At 42.5% G+C, this 25,009-nt stretch overlaps 2 protein-coding genes across 3 annotated transcripts in view; both read left to right on the forward strand.

Moving 5' to 3' along the window:
* The first annotated feature begins 10,381 nt into the window (after window positions 1-10,381).
* cnga1b (cyclic nucleotide gated channel subunit alpha 1b) lies at window positions 10,382-21,518 on the forward strand. Its single transcript, XM_033609228.2, has 14 exons — window positions 10,382-10,501; window positions 12,229-12,294; window positions 12,509-12,562; window positions 12,680-12,814; window positions 12,982-13,086; window positions 15,695-15,801; window positions 16,078-16,252; window positions 17,768-17,904; window positions 18,002-18,174; window positions 18,919-19,044; window positions 19,137-19,289; window positions 19,378-19,609; window positions 20,703-20,878; window positions 20,958-21,518. The coding sequence occupies exons 1-14, from the start codon at window positions 10,392-10,394 to the stop codon at window positions 21,180-21,182; spliced, it is 1,974 nt and encodes a 657-aa protein (XP_033465119.1). The 5' UTR covers window positions 10,382-10,391; the 3' UTR covers window positions 21,183-21,518.
* A 1,621-nt stretch (window positions 21,519-23,139) lies between these two features.
* nfxl1 (nuclear transcription factor, X-box binding-like 1) overlaps window positions 23,140-25,009 on the forward strand; it is a 31,577-nt gene continuing 29,707 nt past the window's right edge. Inside the window, exons 1-4 of one of the 2 annotated variants that reach the window (XM_033610168.2) lie at window positions 23,140-23,194; window positions 23,721-23,929; window positions 24,028-24,231; window positions 24,342-24,451. In XM_033610168.2, the coding sequence (XP_033466059.1) occupies window positions 23,740-23,929; window positions 24,028-24,231; window positions 24,342-24,451 (504 nt within the window). In that variant the 5' untranslated portion in view covers window positions 23,140-23,194; window positions 23,721-23,739. Of the gene's footprint in view, window positions 23,195-23,334; window positions 23,517-23,720; window positions 23,930-24,027; window positions 24,232-24,341; window positions 24,452-25,009 lie in introns of those variants that run through there. The other variant, XM_033610169.2, reaches the window with a different exon arrangement.

The raw sequence follows: 25,009 nt of genomic DNA on the forward strand, positions 1-25,009 counted from the left end.
TGTTCCTTTATGTGTGGATGTTTGTGATAAACTGAAGGATGAAGTGTTCCTTTATGTGTCGATGTTTGTGATAAACTGAAGGATGAAGTGTTCCTTTATGTGTCGATGTTTGTGATAAACTGAAGGATGAAGTCTTCCTTTATGTGTCGATGTTTGTGATAAACTGAAGGATGAAGTCTTCCTTTATGTGTCGATGTTTGTGATAAACTGAAGGATGAAGTCTTCCTTTATGTGTCGATGTTTGTGATAAACTGAAGGATGAAGTCTTCCTTTATGTGTCGATGTTTGTGATAAACTGAAGGATGAAGTCTTCCTTTATGTGTCGATGTTTGTGATAAACTGAAGGATGAAGTCTTCCTTTATGTGTCGATGTTTGTGATAAACTGAAGGATGAAGTCTTCCTTTATGTGTGGATGTTTGTGATAAACTGAAGGATGAAGTCTTCCTTTATGTGTGGATGTTTGTGATAAACTGAAGGATGAAGTCTTCCTTTATGTGTGGATGTTTGTGATAAACTGAAGGATGAAGTCTTCCTTTATGTGTGGATGTTTGTGATAAACTGAAGGATGAAGTCTTCCTTTATGTGTGGATGTTTGTGATAAACTGAAGGATGAAGTCTTCCTTTATGTGTGGATGTTTGTGATAAACTGAAGGATGAAGTCTTCCTTTATGTGTGGATGTTTGTGATAAACTGAAGGATGAAGTCTTCCTTTATGTGTGGATGTTTGTGATAAACTGAAGGATGAAGTGTTCCTTTATGTGTCGATGTTTGTGATAAACTGAAGGATGAAGTGTTCCTTTATGTGTGGATGTTTGTGATAAACTGAAGGATGAAGTCTTCCTTTATGTGTGGATGTTTGTGATAAACTGAAGGATGAAGTCTTCCTTTATGTGTGGATGTTTGTGATAAACTGAAGGATGAAGTCTTCCTTTATGTGTGGATGTTTGTGATAAACTGAAGGATGAAGTCTTCCTTTATGTGTGGATGTTTGTGATAAACTGAAGGATGAAGTCTTCCTTTATGTGTGGATGTTTGTGATAAACTGAAGGATGAAGTCTTCCTTTATGTGTGGATGTTTGTGATAAACTGAAGGATGAAGTCTTCCTTTATGTGTCGATGTTTGTGATAAACTGAAGGATGAAGTCTTCCTTTATGTGTCGATGTTTGTGATAAACTGAAGGATGAAGTCTTCCTTTATGTGTCGATGTTTGTGATAAACTGAAGGATGAAGTCTTCCTTTATGTGTCGATGTTTGTGATAAACTGAAGGATGAAGTCTTCCTTTATGTGTCGATGTTTGTGATAAACTGAAGGATGAAGTCTTCCTTTATGTGTCGATATTTGTGATAAACTGAAGGATGAAGTCTTCCTTTATGTGTGGATGTTTGTGATAAACTGAAGGATGAAGTCTTCCTTTATGTGTGGATGTTTGTGATAAACTGAAGGATGAAGTCTTCCTTTATGTGTGGATGTTTGTGATAAACTGAAGGATGAAGTCTTCCTTTATGTGTGGATGTTTGTGATAAACTGAAGGATGAAGTGTTCCTTTATGTGTGGATGTTTGTGATAAACTGAAGGATGAAGTGTTCCTTTATGTGTGGATGTTTGTGATAAACTGAAGGATGAAGTGTTCCTTTATGTGTGGATGTTTGTGATAAACTGAAGGATGAAGTGTTCCTTTATGTGTTGATGTTTGTGATAAACTGAAGGATGAAGTGTTCCTTTATGTGTTGATGTTTGTGATAAACTGAAGGATGAAGTGTTCCTTTATGTGTTGATGTTTGTGATAAACTGAAGGATGAAGTCTTCCTTTATGTGTTGATGTTTGTGATAAACTGAAGGATGAAGTGTTCCTTTATGTGTCGGATGTTTGTGATAAACTGAAGGATGAAGTCTTCCTTTATGTGTGGATGTTTGTGATAAACTGAAGGATGAAGTGTTCCTTTATGTGTGGATGTTTGTGATAAACTGAAGGATGAAGTGTTCCTTTATGTGTCGGATGTTTGTGATAAACTGAAGGATGAAGTCTTCCTTTATGTGTGGATGTTTGTGATAAACTGAAGGATGAAGTGTTCCTTTATGTGTCGGATGTTTGTGATAAACTGAAGGATGAAGTGTTCCTTTATGTGTGGATGTTTGTGATAAACTGAAGGATGAAGTGTTCCCTTTATGTGTGGATGTTTGTGATAAACTGAAGGATGAAGTCTTCCTTTATGTGTCGATGTTTGTGATAAACTGAAGGATGAAGTCTTCCTTTATGTGTGGATGTTTGTGATAAACTGAAGGATGAAGTGTTCCTTTATGTGTTGATGTTTGTGATAAACTGAAGGATGAAGTCTTCCTTTATGTGTGGATGTTTGTGATAAACTGAAGGATGAAGTGTTCCTTTATGTGTTGATGTTTGTGATAAACTGAAGGATGAAGTGTTCCTTTATGTGTTGATGTTTGTGATAAACTGAAGGATGAAGTCTTCCTTTATGTGTTGATGTTTGTGATAAACTGAAGGATGAAGTCTTCCTTTATGTGTTGATGTTTGTGATAAACTGAAGGATGAAGTCTTCCTTTATGTGTTGATGTTTGTGATAAACTGAAGGATGAAGTCTTCCTTTATGTGTGGATGTTTGTGATAAACTGAAGGATGAAGGCTTCCTTTATGTGTGGATGTTTGTGATAAACTGAAGGATGAAGTCTTCCTTTATGTGTTGATGTTTGTGATAAACTGAAGGATGAAGCGTTCCTTTATGTGTGGATGTTTGTGATAAACTGAAGGATGAAGTCTTCCTTTATGTGTTGATGTTTGTGATAAACTGAAGGATGAAGCGTTCCTTTATGTGTGGATGTTTGTGATAAACTGAAGGATGAAGTCTTCCTTTATGTGTTGATGTTTGTGATAAACTGAAGGATGAAGCGTTCCTTTATGTGTGGATGTTTGTGATAAACTGAAGGATGAAGTCTTCCTTTATGTGTGGATGTTTGTGATAAACTGAAGGATGAAGTCTTCCTTTATGTGTGGATGTTTGTGATAAACTGAAGGATGAAGTGTTCCTTTATGTGTTGGATGTTTGTGATAAACTGAAGGATGAAGTGTTCCTTTATGTGTGGATGTTTGTGATAAACTGAAGGATGAAGTGTTCCTTTATGTGTTGATGTTTGTGATAAACTGAAGGATGAAGTGTTCCTTTATGTGTTGATGTTTGTGATAAACTGAAGGATGAAGTCTTCCTTTATGTGTTGATGTTTGTGATAAACTGAAGGATGAAGTCTTCCTTTATGTGTGGATGTTTGTGATAAACTGAAGGATGAAGTGTTCCTTTATGTGTTGATGTTTGTGATAAACTGAAGGATGAAGTCTTCCTTTATGTGTTGATGTTTGTGATAAACTGAAGGATGAAGTCTTCCTTTATGTGTTGATGTTTGTGATAAACTGAAGGATGAAGTGTTCCTTTATGTGTGGATGTTTGTGATAAACTGAAGGATGAAGTCTTCCTTTATGTGTTGATGTTTGTGATAAACTGAAGGATGAAGTCTTCCTTTATGTGTGGATGTTTGTGATAAACTGAAGGATGAAGTCTTCCTTTATGTGTGGATGTTTGTGATAAACTGAAGGATGAAGTCTTCCTTTATGTGTGGATGTTTGTGATAAACTGAAGGATGAAGTCTTCCTTTATGTGTGGATGTTTGTGATAAACTGAAGGATGAAGTGTTCCTTTATGTGTTGATGTTTGTGATAAACTGAAGGATGAAGTCTTCCTTTATGTGTTGATGTTTGTGATAAACTGAAGGATGAAGTGTTCCTTTATGTGTCGGATGTTTGTGATAAACTGAAGGATGAAGTGTTCCTTTATGTGTGGATGTTTGTGATAAACTGAAGGATGAAGTCTTCCTTTATGTGTGGATGTTTGTGATAAACTGAAGGATGAAGTGTTCCTTTATGTGTGGATGTTTGTGATAAACTGAAGGATGAAGTGTTCCTTTATGTGTCGGATGTTTGTGATAAACTGAAGGATGAAGTCTTCCTTTATGTGTGGATGTTTGTGATAAACTGAAGGATGAAGTCTTCCTTTATGTGTGGATGTTTGTGATAAACTGAAGGATGAAGTGTTCCCTTTATGTGTGGATGTTTGTGATAAACTGAAGGATGAAGTCTTCCTTTATGTGTGGATGTTTGTGATAAACTGAAGGATGAAGTGTTCCTTTATGTGTTGATGTTTGTGATAAACTGAAGGATGAAGTCTTCCTTTATGTGTGGATGTTTGTGATAAACTGAAGGATGAAGTGTTCCTTTATGTGTTGATGTTTGTGATAAACTGAAGGATGAAGTGTTCCTTTATGTGTTGATGTTTGTGATAAACTGAAGGATGAAGTCTTCCTTTATGTGTTGATGTTTGTGATAAACTGAAGGATGAAGTCTTCCTTTATGTGTTGATGTTTGTGATAAACTGAAGGATGAAGTCTTCCTTTATGTGTGGATGTTTGTGATAAACTGAAGGATGAAGTCTTCCTTTATGTGTTGATGTTTGTGATAAACTGAAGGATGAAGTCTTCCTTTATGTGTTGATGTTTGTGATAAACTGAAGGATGAAGTCTTCCTTTATGTGTTGATGTTTGTGATAAACTGAAGGATGAAGGCTTCCTTTATGTGTGGATGTTTGTGATAAACTGAAGGATGAAGTCTTCCTTTATGTGTGGATGTTTGTGATAAACTGAAGGATGAAGTCTTCCTTTATGTGTTGATGTTTGTGATAAACTGAAGGATGAAGTCTTCCTTTATGTGTGGATGTTTGTGATAAACTGAAGGATGAAGTCTTCCTTTATGTGTTGATGTTTGTGATAAACTGAAGGATGAAGTCTTCCTTTATGTGTGGATGTTTGTGATAAACTGAAGGATTATGTGTTGATGTTTGTGATAAACTGAAGGATGAAGTCTTCCTTTATGTGTGGATGTTTGTGATAAACTGAAGGATGAAGTCTTCCTTTATGTGTGGATGTTTGTGATAAACTGAAGGATGAAGTCTTCCTTTATGTGTGGATGTTTGTGATAAACTGAAGGATGAAGTCTTCCTTTATGTGTTGATGTTTGTGATAAACTGAAGGATGAAGTCTTCCTTTATGTGTGGATGTTTGTGATAAACTGAAGGATGAAGTCTTCCTTTATGTGTGGATGTTTGTGATAAACTGAAGGATGAAGTGTTCCTTTATGTGTTGATGTTTGTGATAAACTGAAGGATGAAGTGTTCCTTTATGTGTTGATGTTTGTGATAAACTGAAGGATGAAGTGTTCCTTTATGTGTGGATGTTTGTGATAAACTGAAGGATGAAGTGTTCCTTTATGTGTGGATGTTTGTGATAAACTGAAGGATGAAGTGTTCCTTTATGTGTTGATGTTTGTGATAAACTGAAGGATGAAGTGTTCCTTTATGTGTGGATGTTTGTGATAAACTGAAGGATGAAGTGTTCCTTTATGTGTGGATGTTTGTGATAAACTGAAGGATGAAGTCTTCCTTTATGTGTGGATGTTTGTGATAAACTGAAGGATGAAGTGTTCCTTTATGTGTCGGATGTTTGTGATAAACTGAAGGATGAAGTGTTCCTTTATGTGTGGATGTTTGTGATAAACTGAAGGATGAAGTCTTCCTTTATGTGTTGATGTTTGTGATAAACTGAAGGATGAAGTCTTCCTTTATGTGTGGATGTTTGTGATAAACTGAAGGATGAAGTGTTCCTTTATGTGTTGATGTTTGTGATAAACTGAAGGATGAAGTCTTCCTTTATGTGTGGATGTTTGTGATAAACTGAAGGATGAAGTGTTCCTTTATGTGTTGATGTTTGTGATAAACTGAAGGATGAAGTGTTCCTTTATGTGTGGATGTTTGTGATAAACTGAAGGATGAAGTGTTCCTTTATGTGTTGATGTTTGTGATAAACTGAAGGATGAAGTCTTCCTTTATGTGTGGATGTTTGTGATAAACTGAAGGATGAAGTCTTCCTTTATGTGTTGATGTTTGTGAGAAACTGAAGGATGAAGTGTTCCTTTATGTGTTGATGTTTGTGAGAAACTGAAGGATGAAGTGTTCCTTTATGTGTTGATGTTTGTGAGAAAGTGTTTGGGTCTGATTGACTGTAGACATGCAGGAGTCACATTATTGGGGTGTCATTTCAGTCACACTAACAAGTTTACACACTTTAGAGTGACCACCCCTTGATGATGCCACTGTGTTAGCATGTTAGCATGTTAGCATGTTAGCATTGTGGCTGTGAGCATGTTGAGACTCTTAGTGTTATCATGGCATGTTAACACACACACACACACACACACACACCCACATACACACACACAGACGTAGGTCTAATTCCTAGTAAGCCTATCAAAGCTGCCTGTTGAACACTAGTGTGTGTGTATGTGTGTGTGTGTGTGTGTGTTATTAGGGTTACACTGCTGACTCAGGAGGATCAGATGTTGTTAATCCGCCCCTCCTCACTTTTCATCACCTCCTCCCTCTCAGTTATTTCCGTCCTCTCTCCCTCTTCATTTACAAACGCTGATGTCCCTGTAGTGCATGTTCCTGACTCTTCCCCGGAGCCTGTGTGTTGCCTCGTCTCACAGGTTCTCACAGATCAGCGCTGTGCTCAGATTGTTGGTCTTTCTTCTTCTAATATTATACACATATGAATATCAAGGTTCAGAGTTCAGTTCAATGTCATTCAAACATGTTAAAGAACATGAGGGAGTGGAATTCATTACCCAGGTCCAGCTCCGTACAGAATAACATTTAATATTTATTATTGTTATACGTATGAAATTAAATATTAATAATAGTGTGATTGAGATTTATACCTGCAACAAGCTCAGCTGCTGCCAGACGTGGAATGTCACTAATCCTATTAGAGTAATTTTAAGGTACCAGTGTTTTGATTTGATTGATTTTTCATCCCTCTGGGGTTGAGGACCCCACAGTGTCAGTGTTCTCCCAGGTTGAGGACCCCACAGTGTCAGTGTTCTACCAGGTTGAAGACCCCACAGTGTCAGTGTTCTACCAGGTTGAGGACCCCACAGTGTCAGTGTTCTACCAGGTTGAGGACCCCACAGTGTCAGTGTTCTACCAGGTTGAGGACCCCACAGTGTCAGTGTTCTACCAGGTTTAGGACCCCACAGTGTCAGTGTTCTACCAGGTTTAGGACCCCACAGTGTCAGTGTTCTCCCAGGTTGAGGACCCCACAGTGTCAGTGTTCTACCAGGTTGAAGACCCCACAGTGTCAGTGTTCTCCCAGGTTGAGGACCCCACAGTGTCAGTGTTCTACCAGGTTGAAGACCCCACAGTGTCAGTGTTCTACCAGGTTGAAGACCCCACAGTGTCAGTGTTCTACCAGGTTTAGGACCCCACAGTGTCAGTGTTCTCCCAGGTTGAGGACCCCACAGTGTCAGTGTTCTACCAGGTTGAAGACCCCACAGGGTCAGTGTTCTACCAGGTTGAGGACCCCACAGTGTCAGTGTTCTACCAGGTTGAGGACCCCACAACGTCAGTGTTCTCCCAGGTTGAGGACCCCACAATGTCAGTGTTCTACCAGGTTGAGGACCCCACAGTGTCAGTGTTCTACCAGGTTGAGGACCCCACAACGTCAGTGTTCTCCCAGGTTGAGGACCCCACAATGTCAGTGTTCTACCAGGTTGAGGACCCCACACGTTTAGGACCCCACTATGTCAGTGTTCTACCAGGTTGAGGACCCCACACGTTTAGGACCCCACTATGTCAGTGTTCTACCAGGTTGAGGACCCCACAAGTTTAGGACCCCACTATGTCAGTGTTCTACCAGGTTGAGGACCCCACAATGTCAGTGTTCTACCAGGTTGAGGACCCCACAAGTTTAGGACCCCACAATGTCAGTGTTCTACCAGGTTGAGGACCCCACAAGTTTAGGACCCCACGGTGTCAGTGTTCTCCCAGGTTTGGGACCCCACAATGTCAGTGTTCTCCCAGGTTGAGGACCCCACAGTGTCAGTGTTCTACCAGGTTGAGGACTCCACAAGTTTAGGACCCCACAACGTAAGTGTTCTCCTATTTTGAGGACCCCACAAGTTCAGGACCCCACAATGTCAGTGTTCTCCAAAGGTTGAGGACCCCACAAGTTTAGGACTCTACAATGTCAGTGTTCTCCAAAGGTTGAGGACTCCACAAGTTTAGGACCCCACAACGTAAGTGTTCTCCTATTTTGAGGACCCCACAAGTTCAGGACCCCACAATGTCAGTGTTCTCCAAAGGTTGAGGACCCCACAAGTTTAGGACCTCACGGTGTCAGTGTTCTCCCAGGTTGAGGACCCCACAAGTTCAGGACCCCACAATGTCAGTGTTCTCCAAAGGTTGAGGACTCCACAAGTTTAGGACCCCACAACGTAAGTGTTCTCCTATTTTGAGGACCCCACAAGTTCAGGACCCCACAATGTCAGTGTTCTCCCAGGTTGAGGACTCCACAAGTTTAGGACTCCACAATGTCAGTGTTCTCCCAGGTTGAGGACTCCACAAGTTTAGGACTCCACAATGTCAGTGTTGTACTTCCCACTGTGTCAGATGGTAACTGTGATCCACGCGATACATGATGATGTATAATTACAGATGAATCTCTCCAGCAGTGTGTAACATGATTAAAATGAGCTCCACCAGCTGCAACATTAAACTGATGAACACATTAATACATCAGTAATACAGTAGCATAATGTGTTATTCTGCATCATGAGTACTTTTACTTTTGGTACTCTAACATCACTTCCTGTGTGTTCTTTTATTCAACATGTCACTGATGCTGCGTCATGTTTGTCTCCGTCTCCTCCACAGGATGATGGTGACTCACTTTCTGCCCCGTCAACTCTTTCAGATCTTTTCCAAACAAACGGTGCGGGTGAAATGTGACGTTATGTGATGACAGGTGAAGTGGACATGAGGGTGGATCCCTGAGTGCAGGTGAGACAGAGAGTATCATCCTCCTCTAATCTCTTTATCCTCGTCAGGGTGACAGACGAGACGCTCCTGCTCCGAACACTCCTTCACCTCTCCCATCCCTCCTCTCTCTCCTCTTTTCTCTCCAGACTTTGAAGGATTTAAGGGGTTCAGCCGTGTGACTGTGTTTGTGTCGGGGGGGATACTCCTCTGTTTCCATGGCGATGAGTCTGAGGGGCAGTTGGTGCATTTAGGCCACGAAACCAAGGGCGACAGATTATCATCTGACAGGTGAGTAAGGAGATAAAGGCCTGAGGGCAGGGGGGAAATTATTATGCAAAATATATTCATGGTAATCATCAGCATGTGGAACAGTTTATGATCTGCTGCTGTAAGAGTTTGATGTGGTCCGATCAGATGTGTGAGATGACTTATCGATATGTTTCAACGAGGCTTTTAAGGCACAGAATGACCTCTGTAGACGTTAGATAGACGTTATTTAAAATGAAGGGTTTGTAGAATAAAGTGCTGCATGATGGTTCAAACAGACTGACAGAGACAATCAGCGGTCATTGGTAAAAGAAACCGTTAGCTTAGCATCTGAACGTTTGCAGATTTAAATAGAAACAGAAGCAGCACAGTGGAGACATCCAATAAATGATGTACATGAAATGTCTCCCCTTCTGTTCCAGAGATATGACGTTAAAACATGATGATGTCACAGTCAAGCTGACCTTTGACCTTTTGACCTTCTTTATTTTATCCTGTTAGACATTTGCGTCAAGTTTGGTCAGAATTAGTGAATGAACTCTTCAGTTATGGCCAAGAACATGTGTTTTGAATCCAAGTTGACATTTGTGCCAAATTGGAAGAAATTCCCTCCAAGTATTCTTGAGATAACGCAGTCACAAGAATGAGACAGGCGCAAGGTCACAGTGACCTTTGACCACCAATATCTTTTCAGTTCACCCTTGAATCCAAGTGGACATTTGTGCCAAATTTGAGGAAATACCCTTAAGGCCTTCTTGACATGACACTGAGAATGAGGTGGACTCAAGGTCACAGTGGCCTTCACCTTTGGCCCCTGACCACCAAAATCTAATCAGTTCATCTGTAATTAAGTCCAAGTGGACGTTCTGTCCCAAATTTGAAGAGATTCCCTCAAGGTGTGTCCCCAGGTGTCACACCATCCACCATCCCCTCCACCTCCTGATGACAAAGTCAGCTCATATATTACATCACTTGAGAAATGTTGATATGATAGAGATGAACACACACACGTATTTGTGGTTTGCAGAAACGTACAACAAACCCCCTCTCCCCTCCCCCCACACACCTTTAACCATAAACCACATCATCCTCAGTCGGAGTCTTAGTCTGGGACTTTTCTTGTTCCCCTCGTATCCCCATATATCAATAACTTTTCTCTGTGAACAGGAAGTCAGAGGAAACAATATCTCAATGGCCAAAGTAGCTCCATCAGTTCCATCCCCCATCTCCAGGATAACTCCGCCCACCATTGTTCTACAAGACATGGAGGAGGAACCAGGTGAAGTCAGAGAGGGGGACAGGTGAGTGCTTGTAATGAGTAATAATGATTGTTGGCAGCTTGTTGGATGTTTTGTCCTTCAAACTCATCCTGAAGAGTTCAAGGATCCCAGAGGCTCTTAATGAGGTTTCAGGGTTCCTCAAGGAGGTTTAAGATGTTTGTGAAGTGGTTCTGCAGATTCTAGGAGTCCTTTAAAAGATCCAGGGGTCCTGGAGGAAGTCTGTGGGTCCTTGAAGAGGCTCTTAATGAGGTTCCAGGGTTCCTCAAGGAGGGTTTAGGTGTTTGTGAAATGGTTCTGCACGTTCTAGGGGTCCTTGAGGAAGTTTATGGGTCCTTAAAGAGGTTATTTATGAGGTTTCAGGTTTCCTCTAAGAGGTTTAAGCGGTTCATTAAGTTCTTCAGCAGATTCTAGAGGTCCTTAAAAGGATCCAGGGGTCCTTGAGGAAGTCTTTGGGTCTTTGATGAGGTCTTTTTTAAGGCTTCAGGATTCCTTTAGGAGGTTTAAGTTGATTGTAAAGTGGTTCTGTGGATGCTATGGATCCTTTAAGGGATCCAGTGGTCCTTGAAGAATTTGTATGGGTCTTTTAAGAGTTTGTTTTCAAGGCCTTGGGGTTCCTTGAGGGTTTGTTAAGTGGTTCTGTGGATGCCAGGGGTCCTTAGAAGGACCCAGGAGTCCATGACAAGGTTCTTGGGATTCTAGGCATCCTTTCAAGGATCCAGTGGTCCTTCAGGAATTTGTATGGTTCCTGTAGTTTTCAAGGCTTCGTGGTTCCTTTAGGAGGTCTCAGGGGTTCACGATGGGGCTCTGTGTGGGCAGGAAGTAATGGGTTCTTGAAAGGTTGTACTGGCTCTTTAAACAATACAGGAATCCTTGAAGAGATTTAAAGGCCCATTGAACATGTTCTAAGGGTCCCTTAAAATGATCCAAGGGTCTTGAGGAAGTTTTATTAGTCCTTGAGGTTCTTTATGAGGTTCTAGGGATTTTGAGGAGGTTTATGGGGTTCATAAGGTGTTTCTGTGGACTCTATTGGTCGTTTGAAGGAGGGAAGATGTATGGGTCTTTGAAAAGTTTCTCTGGGTTCTTTAAATTCATTCATGGAACTGCAAAGGGATCAAGACCCCCTTGAATATGTTCTAGGGGTCCTTTAAGAGGATCCAGGAGTACTTCAGGACGTTTTATTGGTCCTTGAAGAGGTTCTTTATCAGGTTTCAGGTTTCTATAAGGGCATTTAGGCGGTTCATGGTGGAGCCCTGTGGATTCTTCCTTTAAAAGATCCAGAGATCCACGAAGAGATTTATGAGCCCTTAAACATGTTTAAGGGTCATTTATAAGGATTCAGGAGTTCAAGAAGAGGTTCTTTGGATTGTGGGGATCTTTTAAAGAATCCAACGGTTCCTTGGAGAGGTTCTTTATGAAGTTTCAGGGTTCCTTGAGGAAGTTAAAGGGGTTTGTGAAGTTGTTATTTGAATTCTTGAATGTGTTCTAATGTCCTTTAAAAGGATTCAGGGGTCCTTGAAGAAGTTCTTTAGACTGTATGGATCCTTTAAATTATCCAGGGGTTCCTGTGGAAGCTCGAGGGGTCAATAAGGTGGCTCTGTGGTCCTTTAAGAAGTTCTAGTGATCCTTGAGAAAGTTTTATGGTTCCTTGAGAAGTTCCGAGGTCCTCGAGGATGTTCTTGAGGTCCACTTGAAACAGTTGAGTGAGTGTCATCAGTTAAATCGTCCTGTCATCTGATTCTTTGTTTCAGAGCCAATCAAAGAGCCGGACCGGGAGTTCTGTTCAATGTCAATAACAGCAACAACAATGAAGAAGAGTAAGACACACACACACACACACACATACACACACACACACACACACACACCAGCCACATCATGTAACATCCATCAGCTGAAAGACTTCTGTCTCACAGACAGAAGTATCCGAGTACAGACGTCAGGATGGATCTGTCTCTATATGATACATGAGGAACATACAGACAGTTACACACATGTAAACTGTGTGATGCGTTTCCTGTTGTCTTCCAGTGAGGAAAAGAAGAAAAAGAAGAAAGAGAAGAAAGAGAAAAAAGAGAAGAAGGAGTGAGTTCTCCTTTAATCCTCACCTGTGAATGAAACACAATCATCTCTCTTTAAGTTTTCATTTGTGATCACGTGAAATTCAGTTTTCCTTCATGTGTCTGTGTTCTTTTCTCCCAGGAAGGAGAAGCAGGAGAAAAAGGAGAGGAAGGAGAAAAAGCAGAAGAAGAAAGAGGAGAAGGAAAAGGAGAAAGAGAAGGAGAAAGAGAAGGAGAAGGAGAAAGAGAAGGAGAAGGAGAAGGCCAAAGAGGAGCCGTAAGTTTGGTTTATCATGTATGAATCAGAAAAATATATTACAGACTTTCTTTTTATAATTCTTGAGATTAACCTAACAAGTTAGTCTGGACACTAAAATGTGCCTCCATCATTATTATTACGATTCATGCTGTAAATAATAATCATGATTTATTTCTTGTTTCCAGTCCGAAGGAGATCACAGTGTTTGATCCGGCCGGTAACAACTACTACCACTGGCTGGCTGTTATCACCATCCCTGTAATGTATAACTGGACCCTGATCATAGCCAGGTAACACATCACACTCTACATTCAGTCTCTAACCTGACCTGAACCGAAATCTAACCTTAACTCCAGAAATTAGCAACACAAAGTTAAAGTTAACAGATTGAGTGTGCTGTCATGGTATGGTCCCAACAATGCCAGTATGCAACCAGGTTTGAGTCCCAGCAACGTCTCCTGGCTGCCAGAATTCGGTTCCCTTGGTGCCAGTAAGCTACCAAGTCTTTTCTCCCCATGATGTCAATGAGCTGCATGTTCTTGATCTCACACTGCCTGCAGTTTACCAGGTTTTGGTCCCCCCCCCCCCCCCCCCAGTGCCAGTGGTCCATTAGGTTTGTGTCCCTGCAATGTCAATGGGCTATCAAGTCTTTTGTCCCCATAATGTCATTGAGCCATCAATTGTGGTCCTCACAGTGTCATTGAGCTTTAAGTTTTGGTCCACATAATGTACATGGCCTACCATGTTCGGGTCACTAGAATAGGTCAATGTTCAACCAGGTTTGGGTCCCTGCACCTAATAGCAGTGGTTTACCAGGTTTGCATCCCAGCAATGTCAGTGGCCTGCCAGGTTTTTTTGTTGTTGTTTTTTTTTGTCCCCAAAATGTTAATGAGCCATCAGTCTGCCAGGTTCAGGTTCCTTCAGTGTAAATAGGTGACCAGTTTTGAAACCCCATAAATTCAGCAGGTGCCAGTTTTGGTCCTTACAATGTCAGTGGTCCACAAGGTTTAGGTCCACCCATTATCAGTGTTTACAAGTTCTGAGTCCCAACAATGTCAGCGCGTTACAAAGTCTTTTGTCCCCACATTGCCAACATGTGGCAAGTTGTGGTCCCCCTAATGTCTGCAGTATACCATGTTCTGGTTCCCTAGAATGTCAATAGACCACCAGGTTTGGTCCCCAGGATGTCAGTGTTTTGTCCCCACAAGGTCAATAAGCTACCAATTGCTGTCCTCACAATGTCAGTGTGCTGCAAATTCTGTCCCCATAATATTTACAGTCTCTGCAGTGTTGAGTTCCTGCCCATACACTCATCCAACAAATCGTGAGCTGCGCCACTGATCTTGAGCACACCGATTGGCACACACGGCCGTCAGTCATGATGTGAAATAACTAATTAAAACCAAACTCCTCAGAGGTGTGAACACTTGAACAAACACCAGAGTGATAAGACCTACCTCAAACAACCCACTCACTAACATTTTTTACCAGGTTTACCAGGTTTGGTACCCACAGTGTCAGTGGTTTACCAGGTTTGGTCCCACAGTGTCAGTGGTGTACCAGGTTTGGTCCCCACAGTGTCAGTGGTTTACCAGGTTTGGTCCCACAGTGTCAGTGGTGTACCAGGTTTGGTCCCCACAGTGTCAGTGGTGTACCAGGTTTGGTCCCCACAGTGTCAGTGGTGTACCAGGTTTGGTCCCCGCAGTGTCAGTGGTTTACCAGGTTTGGTCCCCGCAGTGTCAGTGGTTTACCAGGTTTGGTCCCCGCAGTGTCAGTGGTTTACCAGGTTTGGTACCCGCAGTGTCAGTGGTGTACCAGGTTTGGTCCCCGCAGTGTCAGTGGTTTACCAGGTTTGGTACCCGCAGTGTCAGTGGTTTACCAGGTTTGGTACCCGCAGTGTCAGTGGTTTATCAGTTTTGGTCCCACAGTGTCAGTGGTTTACCAGGTTTGGTCCCCACAGTGCCAGTGGTTTACCAGGTTTGGTCCCCACAGTGTCAGTGGTTTACCAGGTTTTGTCCCCACAGTGTCAGCGGTGTACCAGGTTTGGTCCCCGCAGTGTCAGCGGTTTACCAGGTTTGGTACCCACAGTGTCAGCGGTGTACCAGGTTTGGTCCCCGCAGTGTCAGTGGTGTACCAGGTTTGGTCCCCGCAGTGTCAGCGGTGTACCAGGTTTGGTCCCCGCAGTGTCAGTGGTGTACCAGGTTTGGTCCCCACAGTGTCAGCGGTGTACCAGGTTTGGTACCCACAGTGTCAGTGGTGTACCAGGTTTGGTCCCCGCAGTGTCAGCGGTTTACCAGGTTTGGTCCCCGCAGTGTCAGTGGTTTACCAGGTTTGGTCCCCGCAGTGTCAGCGGTTTACCAGGTTTGGTACCCACAGTGTCAGTGGTTTACCAGGTTTGGTCCCCGCAGTGTCAGCGGTTTACCAGGTTTGGTCCCCACAGTGTCAGTGGTGTACCAGGTTTGGTACCCACAGTGTCAGCGGTGTACCAGGTTTGGTCCCCGCAGTGTCAGCGGTTTACCAGGTTTGGTACCCACAGTGTCAGTGGTGTACCAGGTTTGGTACCCACAGTGTCAGTGGTTTACCAGGTTTGGTCCCTGCAGTGTCAGCGGTTTACCAGGTTTGGTACCCACAGTGTCAGTGGTTTACCAGGTTTGGTCCCCACAGTGTCAGTGGTGTACCAGGTTTGGTCCCCACAGTGTCAGTGGTGTACCAGGTTTGGTACCCACAGTGTCAGTGGTGTACCAGGTTTGGTACCCACAGTGTCAGTGGTGTACCAGGTTTGGTACCCACAGTGTCTGTGGTCCATAATGTTTGGGTCCACTTACTTTCGCCTCCACAAACATGTGCATGTAGTTTTGTTTCCTCTGAGTGACACCTTTTGCCTGATGTGTGTTTCAGAGCGTGTTTCGAGGAGCTACAGTCAGACTATTTGCTCATGTGGTTCCTGTTGGACTTTATCTCTGACTGCGTCTACATCGCTGACATGATCTTCAGAACGAGGACTGGTATGAACACACACACCAACAGATGAACATTCTGCTGGGGCTGCTATGGCTCAGGAGGTAGAGCGGGTCATCCATTAGACAAAAGATCGGTGGTTTGATCCCCGGCTCCTGCTGTCAACAAGATACTAAACCCAGATTAAACTGAGCAGCCTGTGTGTGAATGGGTGAACTGGGTGTAAAGGTGCTTCAAGTGGTCGGAAGACTAGAAAGGCACTATAGAAGTGCAGGTCTGAATTACCACACATGAAGGTTGTTTCTGTGTGTGTGTGTGTGCAGGTTACCTGGAGCAGGGTCTGCTGGTGAAGGACGAGCAGAAGCTGCGTGAACGCTACATGAAAAGCTTCCAGTTCAAACTGGATCTGATCTCCATGATTCCCACTGACCTGCTGTACCTGGTCTTTGGCCTCAGATACCCTGAGATCCGCCTCAACAAGCTGTTCAGGTTCAACAGGTACACCCAAAAAACACCCGTCTGGTTAAAGGGAAATTTCGGTTTATTTCAACCAAACTATTATTTCTATGTCACTAGTCACTTGAAACAAATTTAGGACGATAGGAGACAGGTTGAAATAAACCGAAATTTCCCTTTAACAATTTATTAAACTGAAAGTAGAAATTATTCTAAAGAGAAAGTCCTGCATTCAAAAATGTCCACGATAAAAAAAGTACAGAAATATTATCAACAACATGGACATGACGTATCAGAAGTTTTAACAGTGTGTGTTTGTGAAAATAATTGTAACTACTTTAAATACTGTCAAGTAGTTTAATCTATAATAAGGCAGCATATTTTATAAACGGATGTGGTTTGTGTTCTTAATAAGCAAAGTCACAAGTTACACAGTGTTCAGGGAGTTACTTTTAAAATGTAATCCACAGCAGAGTACTGAATAGATGCCTTAAAATGTAACTTGTAATGCATTCAATTAGATTACTCAAACTGAGTAATGTATCCTAAATACTTTGGATCACTTTTGGAATACTTCAGAATTGTCTCACTGAGCTCATTTGTTTGGGTCTTATGTCAAAAACCAGTGTTCGGAAGGTTACTGTCACAGTACAGTGTAAAATGTCATAGGTTTATGCTAATGATGTTAGCATGTTGTATTTGTTTGAAAAATGTGTTTAGTATAAAAAAGTTGTTTACTAGTGAACCTTGTGAATTATAATTAAGCCAAATTTTGTGAAAAGTCCCTGTTGTTCCTATCAATTGAGTAGAGGGAAAGTCCGCTAGCTGCTAGGCTAATTTAAACAATGTAAAATGCCATAAACTTGTGCTAATAATATTAGCATGTTGTACTTGTGGGAAGAATTTGTCCATCTGTTTTGTCTGTGAACGTTAAGAGATATAGTGAAGCTGATTTGTGTACTTGTGTTTGAAATTGTCTCTATTAAGTCATGTTTAATGCGTGTATGAATCAATAGATAAATCATTTCACAGATAACCCACCGCCAACTAGTGTTTTGGAGGCGTAACTGCAGAGTGACACAGACACACCACTGCACAAGTATAAATGCTCACAACAGTGGCCCAGATCCACAGGCTACAGTGTAGGCTCTGCGTAGAGCTGGTGCACAACTATAAATCCGCCTTTACTTGTACTTCGTTACTCCCCAACCCTGAGAGTAACTATAGTCTTGAATTAAATGTAGTGTGCAGATGGAAATAAATGCTAATGTCACAATGTTAACATGTGACATAAACCAGAGTATAGGACACATTAAAATGTTGATCTGATGATGGCGCCGGATGAGACGTCAGCGAATCATCAAAGTTATTACAGTTCATCACAGTCCAGAGCCAACAGTAGTTTCAGTCTGGACCACATGCCGCTAACATGACTGAGCGCTTTGAAGATGCTACAGTCACATACGATTCTACACATGCTTCAACAACAACACAATACTGAAACCTGGTTGATTTGTGCATTCTGAGTTTGACTGAAAATGTTTTTCTTTCTTTCAGGATGCTGGAGTTCTTCCAGAGGACGGAGACCAGGACTAACTACCCCAACGTTCTCCGTATCTCCAACCTCGTCATGTACATCGTCATCATCATCCACTGGAACGCCTGCCTCTACTACTCCTTCTCCAAGGCCATTGGTGGGGTCGCTAGTTTGAATCCAGTCTCTGATTGATTGTTTGATTGGTGGTTGCCATATAAAAGCCTCTGACACCTCGTCCCATTCTGTCCCCTCAGGTTTTGGTGCGGACAGGTTTGTGTATCCCAACCCAGCAGATCCAGAGTTTGGTCGTCTGGTGAGGAAGTACGCCTACAGTATGTACTGGTCCACGCTGACACTCACCACCATTGGAGAGACGCCGCCACCTGTGGAGAACTCTGAGTACTTCTTTGTCGTCACTGACTTCCTGGTGAGTGTGGCCTAAAGTGATCAGTGGTTGCCAGGTCCCCACAATGTCAGAATCCTACCAGGGATTGGTTCCCTGCATATGAGTGGTCTACCAGGTTTGAGTCCCTACAATGTTAGTGGTCTTTGAGGTTTTGGGTCCCCACAGTGTCAGTGTTCTACCAGGGTCTTTTGTCCCCATAATGTCAATTCAATTCAATTCAATTCAATTTTATTTATAAAGCCCAATATCACAAATCACAATTTGCCTCACAGGGCTTTACAGCATACGACATCCCTCTGTCCTTATGACCCTCACAGCTGATCAGGAAAAACTCCCCAAAAAAAACCCTTTAACGGGGAAAAAACGGTAGAAACCTCAGGAAGAGCAACTGAGGAGGGATCCCTCTTCCAGGACGGACAGACGTGCAATAGATGTCGTACAGAACAGATCAGCATAATAAATTAACAGTAATCCATATGACACAATGAGACAGAGAGAGAGAGAGAGAGAGAGAGAGAGATGCAGGTAATGACAGTAGCTTACAACAACATTAATGAAAGTAATAATATTATAGTTATAGTTCTGGCTACTGTGGTACAGTATGTTGAAAGTATGTATTAATATCTGACAGTATACTTGTGTGACAATAGTCATATGTGTATAATGTAATGTCAGTGAGCTATCTTAGAGACTCTGCCCCCTGTGGAGAACTTTGAAACTTCTTTCTCATCACTGACCTCCTTTTCGTATCATCTCCTCCTCCAGGTGGGTGTGCTGATCTTTGCCACCATCGTCGGTAACGTTGGTTCCATGATCACCAACATGAACGCTGCCAGAGCCAGCTTCCAGGCTCGCATCGACGCCATCAAACAGTACATGAGCTTCCGAAAGGTTAGCTGGTTAGCTTGGTGGTTAGTCGACTGTGTGTTAGCTTTATTTTGTCAGTTGCTTTTGTTTAACCCGTCCCTCACTTCTTGCCCCAGGTGACTAAGGACCTGGAGAAGCGAGTGATCAAGTGGTTTGACTTCCTGTGGACCAATAAGAAAGCAGTGGATGAGAGGGAGGTGTTGAAGTACCTGCCTGACAAACTGAGAGCTGAGATCGCCATCAACGTCCACCTGGACACGCTCAAGAAGGTCCGCACTCACTTAAATACAGTCCTCATTAAAAACCACTGTGAGCGAATGAAAGAGCATCAGGTTTATGTTTTCTGTCTCCGTGTAGGTTCGGATCTTTGCGGACTGCGAGGCCGGTCTGTTGGTGGAGCTGGTGCTGAAGCTGCAGCCTCAGGTCTACAGTCCAGGAGACTACATCTGTAAGAAGGGCGACATTGGCAGAGAGATGTACATCATCAAGGAGGGCAAACTGGCTGTTGTTGCTGACGACGGGATCAAGCAGTTTGTTGTCCTGAGTGATGGAAGCTACTTTGGCGAGATCAGCATCCTGGCTATTAAAGGTAAACTGACATCACAGCCGAGTGTTTTTTAGAGAGACATTGCAGCGTTTTCCAGCCGTGATAGTGCCATAAATAGGGGTTGCTTTATCGAGACATTGCTGCGTTTTTAGGGAGGATACTGGCACAAAAAAAACGGTCGTTTTTTACCAAGACATTGCTGCATTTCCTGCCAGGATAGTGTCGCAAAAGGCAATTGTTTTTTCCTATGACATTGCTGTGTTTCATGCTGGGACAGTGCAATGAAAAAAGGTTGATTTCTACCAAGACAAGGCTGCATTTCCTGTGGAGGTAGTGCATCTAAAGTGGTTGTCTTTTAGAGGAAAATTGCTGTATTTCTAGCCAGGATAGTGCCACAGGAAGCGACAACTGTTTCCCATGACATTGTTGCATTTCCTGTGGGGATTGTGCCATGAAAAGCAGTTGTTTTTTTTACCAAGACATCGCTGCCTTTCCAGCTTGAATAGTGCCACAAAGACGATTGTTTTCTAATAGAGACATTGCTGTGTTTCTAGGTGGGATAGTGCAAAAAAGTGGTTGTCCTTTCCAGGGACATTGCTGAATTTCTAGCCGGAACAGTACCACAAAGAGCGAGACATTGTTGCACTTCCTGTCAGGACTGTGCCATGAAAAGCAGCTGTTTTTTACTATGACATCGCCGTGTTCCCTGCCGGGATACTGCAAAAAAAGTGGTTACCTTTACGGGGACATTGCTGCATTTCTTGCCAGGATCGCACCACAAGAAGTGGCAATTGTTTCCCAAACCATTGTTGCATTTCCTGCCTTGATTGTGCCATGAAAAGCAATTGTTTTTCACAGAGTTGTTGCTGCATTTCTAACAGTTTTGTTATAATGTTTTTAACATACATGATAACGTACAAATGTGTAGAATCTGTGGTTTGCAGAAACGCACATGGCCAATATTTTATTTATTTATTTTATTTAAGTCTAAAACTCTGCTGAGAACTTTTAAGTTCATTAAAACAAAGACAGGACCATGTTGCTACTTGAGTTCTTGATGTCTAAGATTAAATGTGAATGAGGCAGAGCATTAGGTTGATTTCATTAACTGACAGTCCATCTTGTTCTTCAACAGGCAGTAAGGCAGGAAACAGGAGGACGGCCAACATCAGGAGCATCGGTTACTCCGACCTCTTCTGTCTTTCCAAAGACGACCTGATGGAGGCGCTAACAGAGTATCCTGATGCTAAAGCTCTGCTGGAGGAGAAGGGGAGGCAGATCCTCATGAAGGACGGACTGCTGGACCTGGAGGTACAGTCACATGATCCCATACACTAACAACAACAAAAAACAATGAGGCTGAATGTAAACACCTGGTGTTGTCCTCCAGGTGGCGGCCCAGGGTCCTGACCCCAAAGAGATCGAGGAGAAGGTGGACAGGATGACGAGCACGCTGGACAACCTGCAGACACGTTACGCCCGGCTGCTGGCCGAGCACGAAGCCACGCACAGCAAACTCAAACACAGAGTCACCAGGCTGGAGAAGAAGCTGGTGCCGCTGCCACAAGCCGACAAGCCAAGTGACTCTGCGCCCCCTCCAACACCTGAGACATAGACAACCGAAGAAGAAGAGAAGAAGGGTTAGTTAGACTTTCCCCCACTGTAGCTAAAAGGAACTTTACATCTCCGTGGACTCTGAACATTTGATTGGTTGTTTCTTTGAACGAGAAACATTTAAATTTGTGGCACAGAAACTCAGATGAAGCCTTGGTGAGGCTAACACGAAAATGTACTGAAATAAAAGCTGTTTCTTTGAGTAACAATGCAAGCTCTAAAAATGCAAAATGTCTCTGTAACTTTTCCCCAGACAGACTCTCCTCTCACTTCACCTCCTAGATCGCCTGCTATAAAACAAGTAGAGGTCAAAGGTCAGCAGATATGATGACAGAAAACTCACTGCATGTACGTCCCTAGGTTATTTTTCTATAAAGAAGATTTTGCCTTTATGTATTTATTTATTTTTGTCAGGGCTTGTCCGGCCAATCACATCACTGCTTTGTGTAAGACGTCATTAAAGCTATTTAGTGAAAACATGAACCGAATGAATTCTGGAAGCACTGCGCTGAAATAAAGATATTTTATAAGAAAAAACACAAGTGCCTCTTTTATTCTTAACAGCTGAAAGATGCATCAGGGTGGAATTTAAAATGGTCAAATAGGTCTGGAAAATAAAGACATATAGAAAATAACTATATATACTTATTATATCTCAGAGGGAAATATTAAACTGCACCACATTTATCTGTCAGCTTTGATTACTGTATAGATTCAGATCATTAATACAAAAGCATATAAAGTCATTTAAATCAGCTCCAGGTAACACACACACACACACACACACACTTGATTTGCCATTGTTTTCATTGACTACATTCACTTTCTAACACCTTACTAACCTCACCTAAACCTGAATCTTTGTCCCCACAGTGTCAGTGGTTTACCAAGTTCTGTATGAACGGTCAGCACACACACATTACTAGTGACTATTACCATCATTACTACTTTTATGTATTTATTAATTTATTTTCAAGATGGCGCACGTACATGATGAGATACCGGTCGCAATGTATATGTAAATACATACTTAGATACGCTGATGGAGGTAAATACTCATGTGCTATTTGTTTGTCTCAAAGAACAACTGAAATTGTTACACATAGTGCCTTTAAAATGTATGTTTATTAGGAAATCTTCAGTCTGAACCCAGTACACTGCAAATTATTTCCATTATAATTGGTTTTTGTACTTTTATCCTTGAAATGTATTTGTTTACAGTGCGTTACAAGTGATCAACAGGAGGACACATATGACACGTGAAAGACAAAAGGAGGAACTAGACTAACAAACAAACAAACAAACAAACATGACTACTGTTACTTATTTACTCCTTTCCAATAATCATTACTTTTTTTTATTTAGTACTATGATTATTTTTAATTTAACTTTATTTTCAAATAGTTAATGCATTTTTCACATTAAACAAACAAACAGAACCATTACTACTTTATTTATTTGCCTCAATCATTTAAAAAAAAATTACTTCTATTTAATATAACAAATATTTTTTAAGTACTTTGTTACCTTTAATCAATTAATCAATGCGTTATTTAAATTCAAACAAACAAAAAAACATCACTAATTTTACTTATTTTGCATTTTTTAAATTACTTTTTATTTAATACGACAAATATTGTTTAATTTAACTACGGTGTTACCTTTAATTAATTTAGTAATGCATTTATTTAATTTAAAAAAAACCGTCAGGATTCTACCGGAAGTGGTAAACTTCCTGTAGTCATTTGAAAACAGTCAACAGTTTATTTTGCTGTATTTATTTTTGGTGCAGAATATGAATGAAACGTCTCGTCTGTTGTCGTTGACACGTCGCACTGCCAGCGTGAGTCGCGTGCACAGTGGGACTTGTAGTTCTAAATGTAAAGACATCCACTGTGGCGTCAAGCAGCCTCACTTGCTTGTAGGACTACAAGTACCGGCATGCACCGCGAGGCGCTGCGCATGACAACCAGGGAGCAAACTGCACTACTGCTGCTGCTGCTGAGTGCTGAGGTGTGTTTCACAGAAAGCTGCTTAAATTTCTTTAATGTTTGAATTATAATATTAAACTTTTATCAGCGGCTCAGCTCGGGAGCTTATTTGTGTTGTAATAACGGCTGCTGGCCGGATGTGACGTGTGCTTCCGCCTGTTTTAACGGCTTATTACAACGGCAGCAGTTGGTTAGCTTAGCATAGCTAGCCGGCTGAGAGCAGTTTGAACTGAACTTGACTGTTAACGTGAACTAACGGCAGGTAACGGGATTATAAACCGGAAACACGAGCCAGGACTCGTCACGAGCTCCTTGTGGATCACACCGGGAGGCCTCGTGTTAATGTGTGTTACCGCAGGGCTGGGATTTAACATGTAGTGTGTGTGTGTGTGTGTGTGTGTGTGTGTGTGTGTGTGTGTGTGAGAGAGTGAAAGTGTGACACACATGTACAGAGTCCACACATGATCATACAGCAGGCTGTAGTATGGTGACATAATGTCCTGGACACGTGCTGTACACACCTCACCTGTCATGTTCTCCACCTGTAGAGTTTCAGAGGCGGTTGCCATGGAGCCGGCCTGGCGACAGCAGGGCAGGGGGCGTGGCCGGAGTCAGGAGGGTCAGGGTGAAAGGTCACGCCCCCCACAGAAGGAGAAAGAGAGGCCGGGGGGCGCTGCAGCAGGAGTGTGGGGGGCAGGACGAGGAGGAGGAGGAGGAGGGAGGACGAAGTCTGCCACAGCACCTGAGCCTCAACACGGTGAGGACGCCCTCGTGTTGTTGAACACACACATACACACACACACACACACACAACATGATGGAGGCGTTCTGATCGTCTCTGTTTCCGTCTGACAGGTGTGTCGGTCCAGTCCAAGTTTGAGGAGATCAGGAAGTCAAACCAGGCGGCTGCTCAGCGCTTGGTGGAGAGCCGAATCAGCTCCTCCTCTGATGAAGATGATGACGATGACGATGATGATGATGATGTAGAGGTTAACCACAAGGATGGAAAGAGAGGGAAGATTTTGGCGTCGACCTTCACGACCTACACTGACCAGACAGGTGAGCTACGCCTGTGTTTGCAGTCTGTATGCTAAGCTAAGCTAAGCTAAGCTAAGCTAAACTAAGCTAACCAGCAAGATCTGTCTGTCTGTCTGTCTGACTCCCTGCAGGTGGTGATGCCACAGCTCTGGTCAGGACTGGTCAGTATGTCAGTGACCTGTTTCAGTCTGGAGCTCTCACCTGTCTCATCTGTATCGCCTCCGTCAAGAGGACACAAGCGGTGAGACACACACACACACACACACACACACACACACGCTACATTTCAGTACCCATGAGCCTCAGCTGCTGTCGGAGGAGAAACTGTCACTAGTGTTGGGTCTCAGTACCTAACAGAACTGTACTCTCTCTAATTACACTGACCAGCTTTGCTTCTCACATTACAAATACTGCAGTTATTCCTCAGAATAAATGTCTGCATCGTATGTTACATTACATGTATGTGTTATTATGCAGAGGATACACTGAACATTCACATTCATCAGTGCTGTGGTTCTGTGTAGGTACAAGAAAACACTCTGTGATGGTGATAGAAGATCATATGTGGGCTAAAATATTTGGGTTCTGGGTGCTGATGTCTCAGTGAGAACAGCTGCTTTTCGGTGGAAAAACAACAATGTGTCATGACAAAAACATCCACATTTAGAGGGTGAGAAGCTGCTGGGATATAAGTCTTTCCAAACACTAGGGGTGAGCCATCTACGGTACCTTATGATTCGATTCGATGATTGATTCACGGTGCTACAACTCTGCAATTACAACGATTATCAGTGCTTTT

Source organism: Epinephelus lanceolatus, chromosome 22 (assembly GCF_041903045.1).
Source record: "Epinephelus lanceolatus isolate andai-2023 chromosome 22, ASM4190304v1, whole genome shotgun sequence".
Lineage (NCBI taxonomy): Eukaryota > Metazoa > Chordata > Actinopteri > Perciformes > Serranidae > Epinephelus > Epinephelus lanceolatus.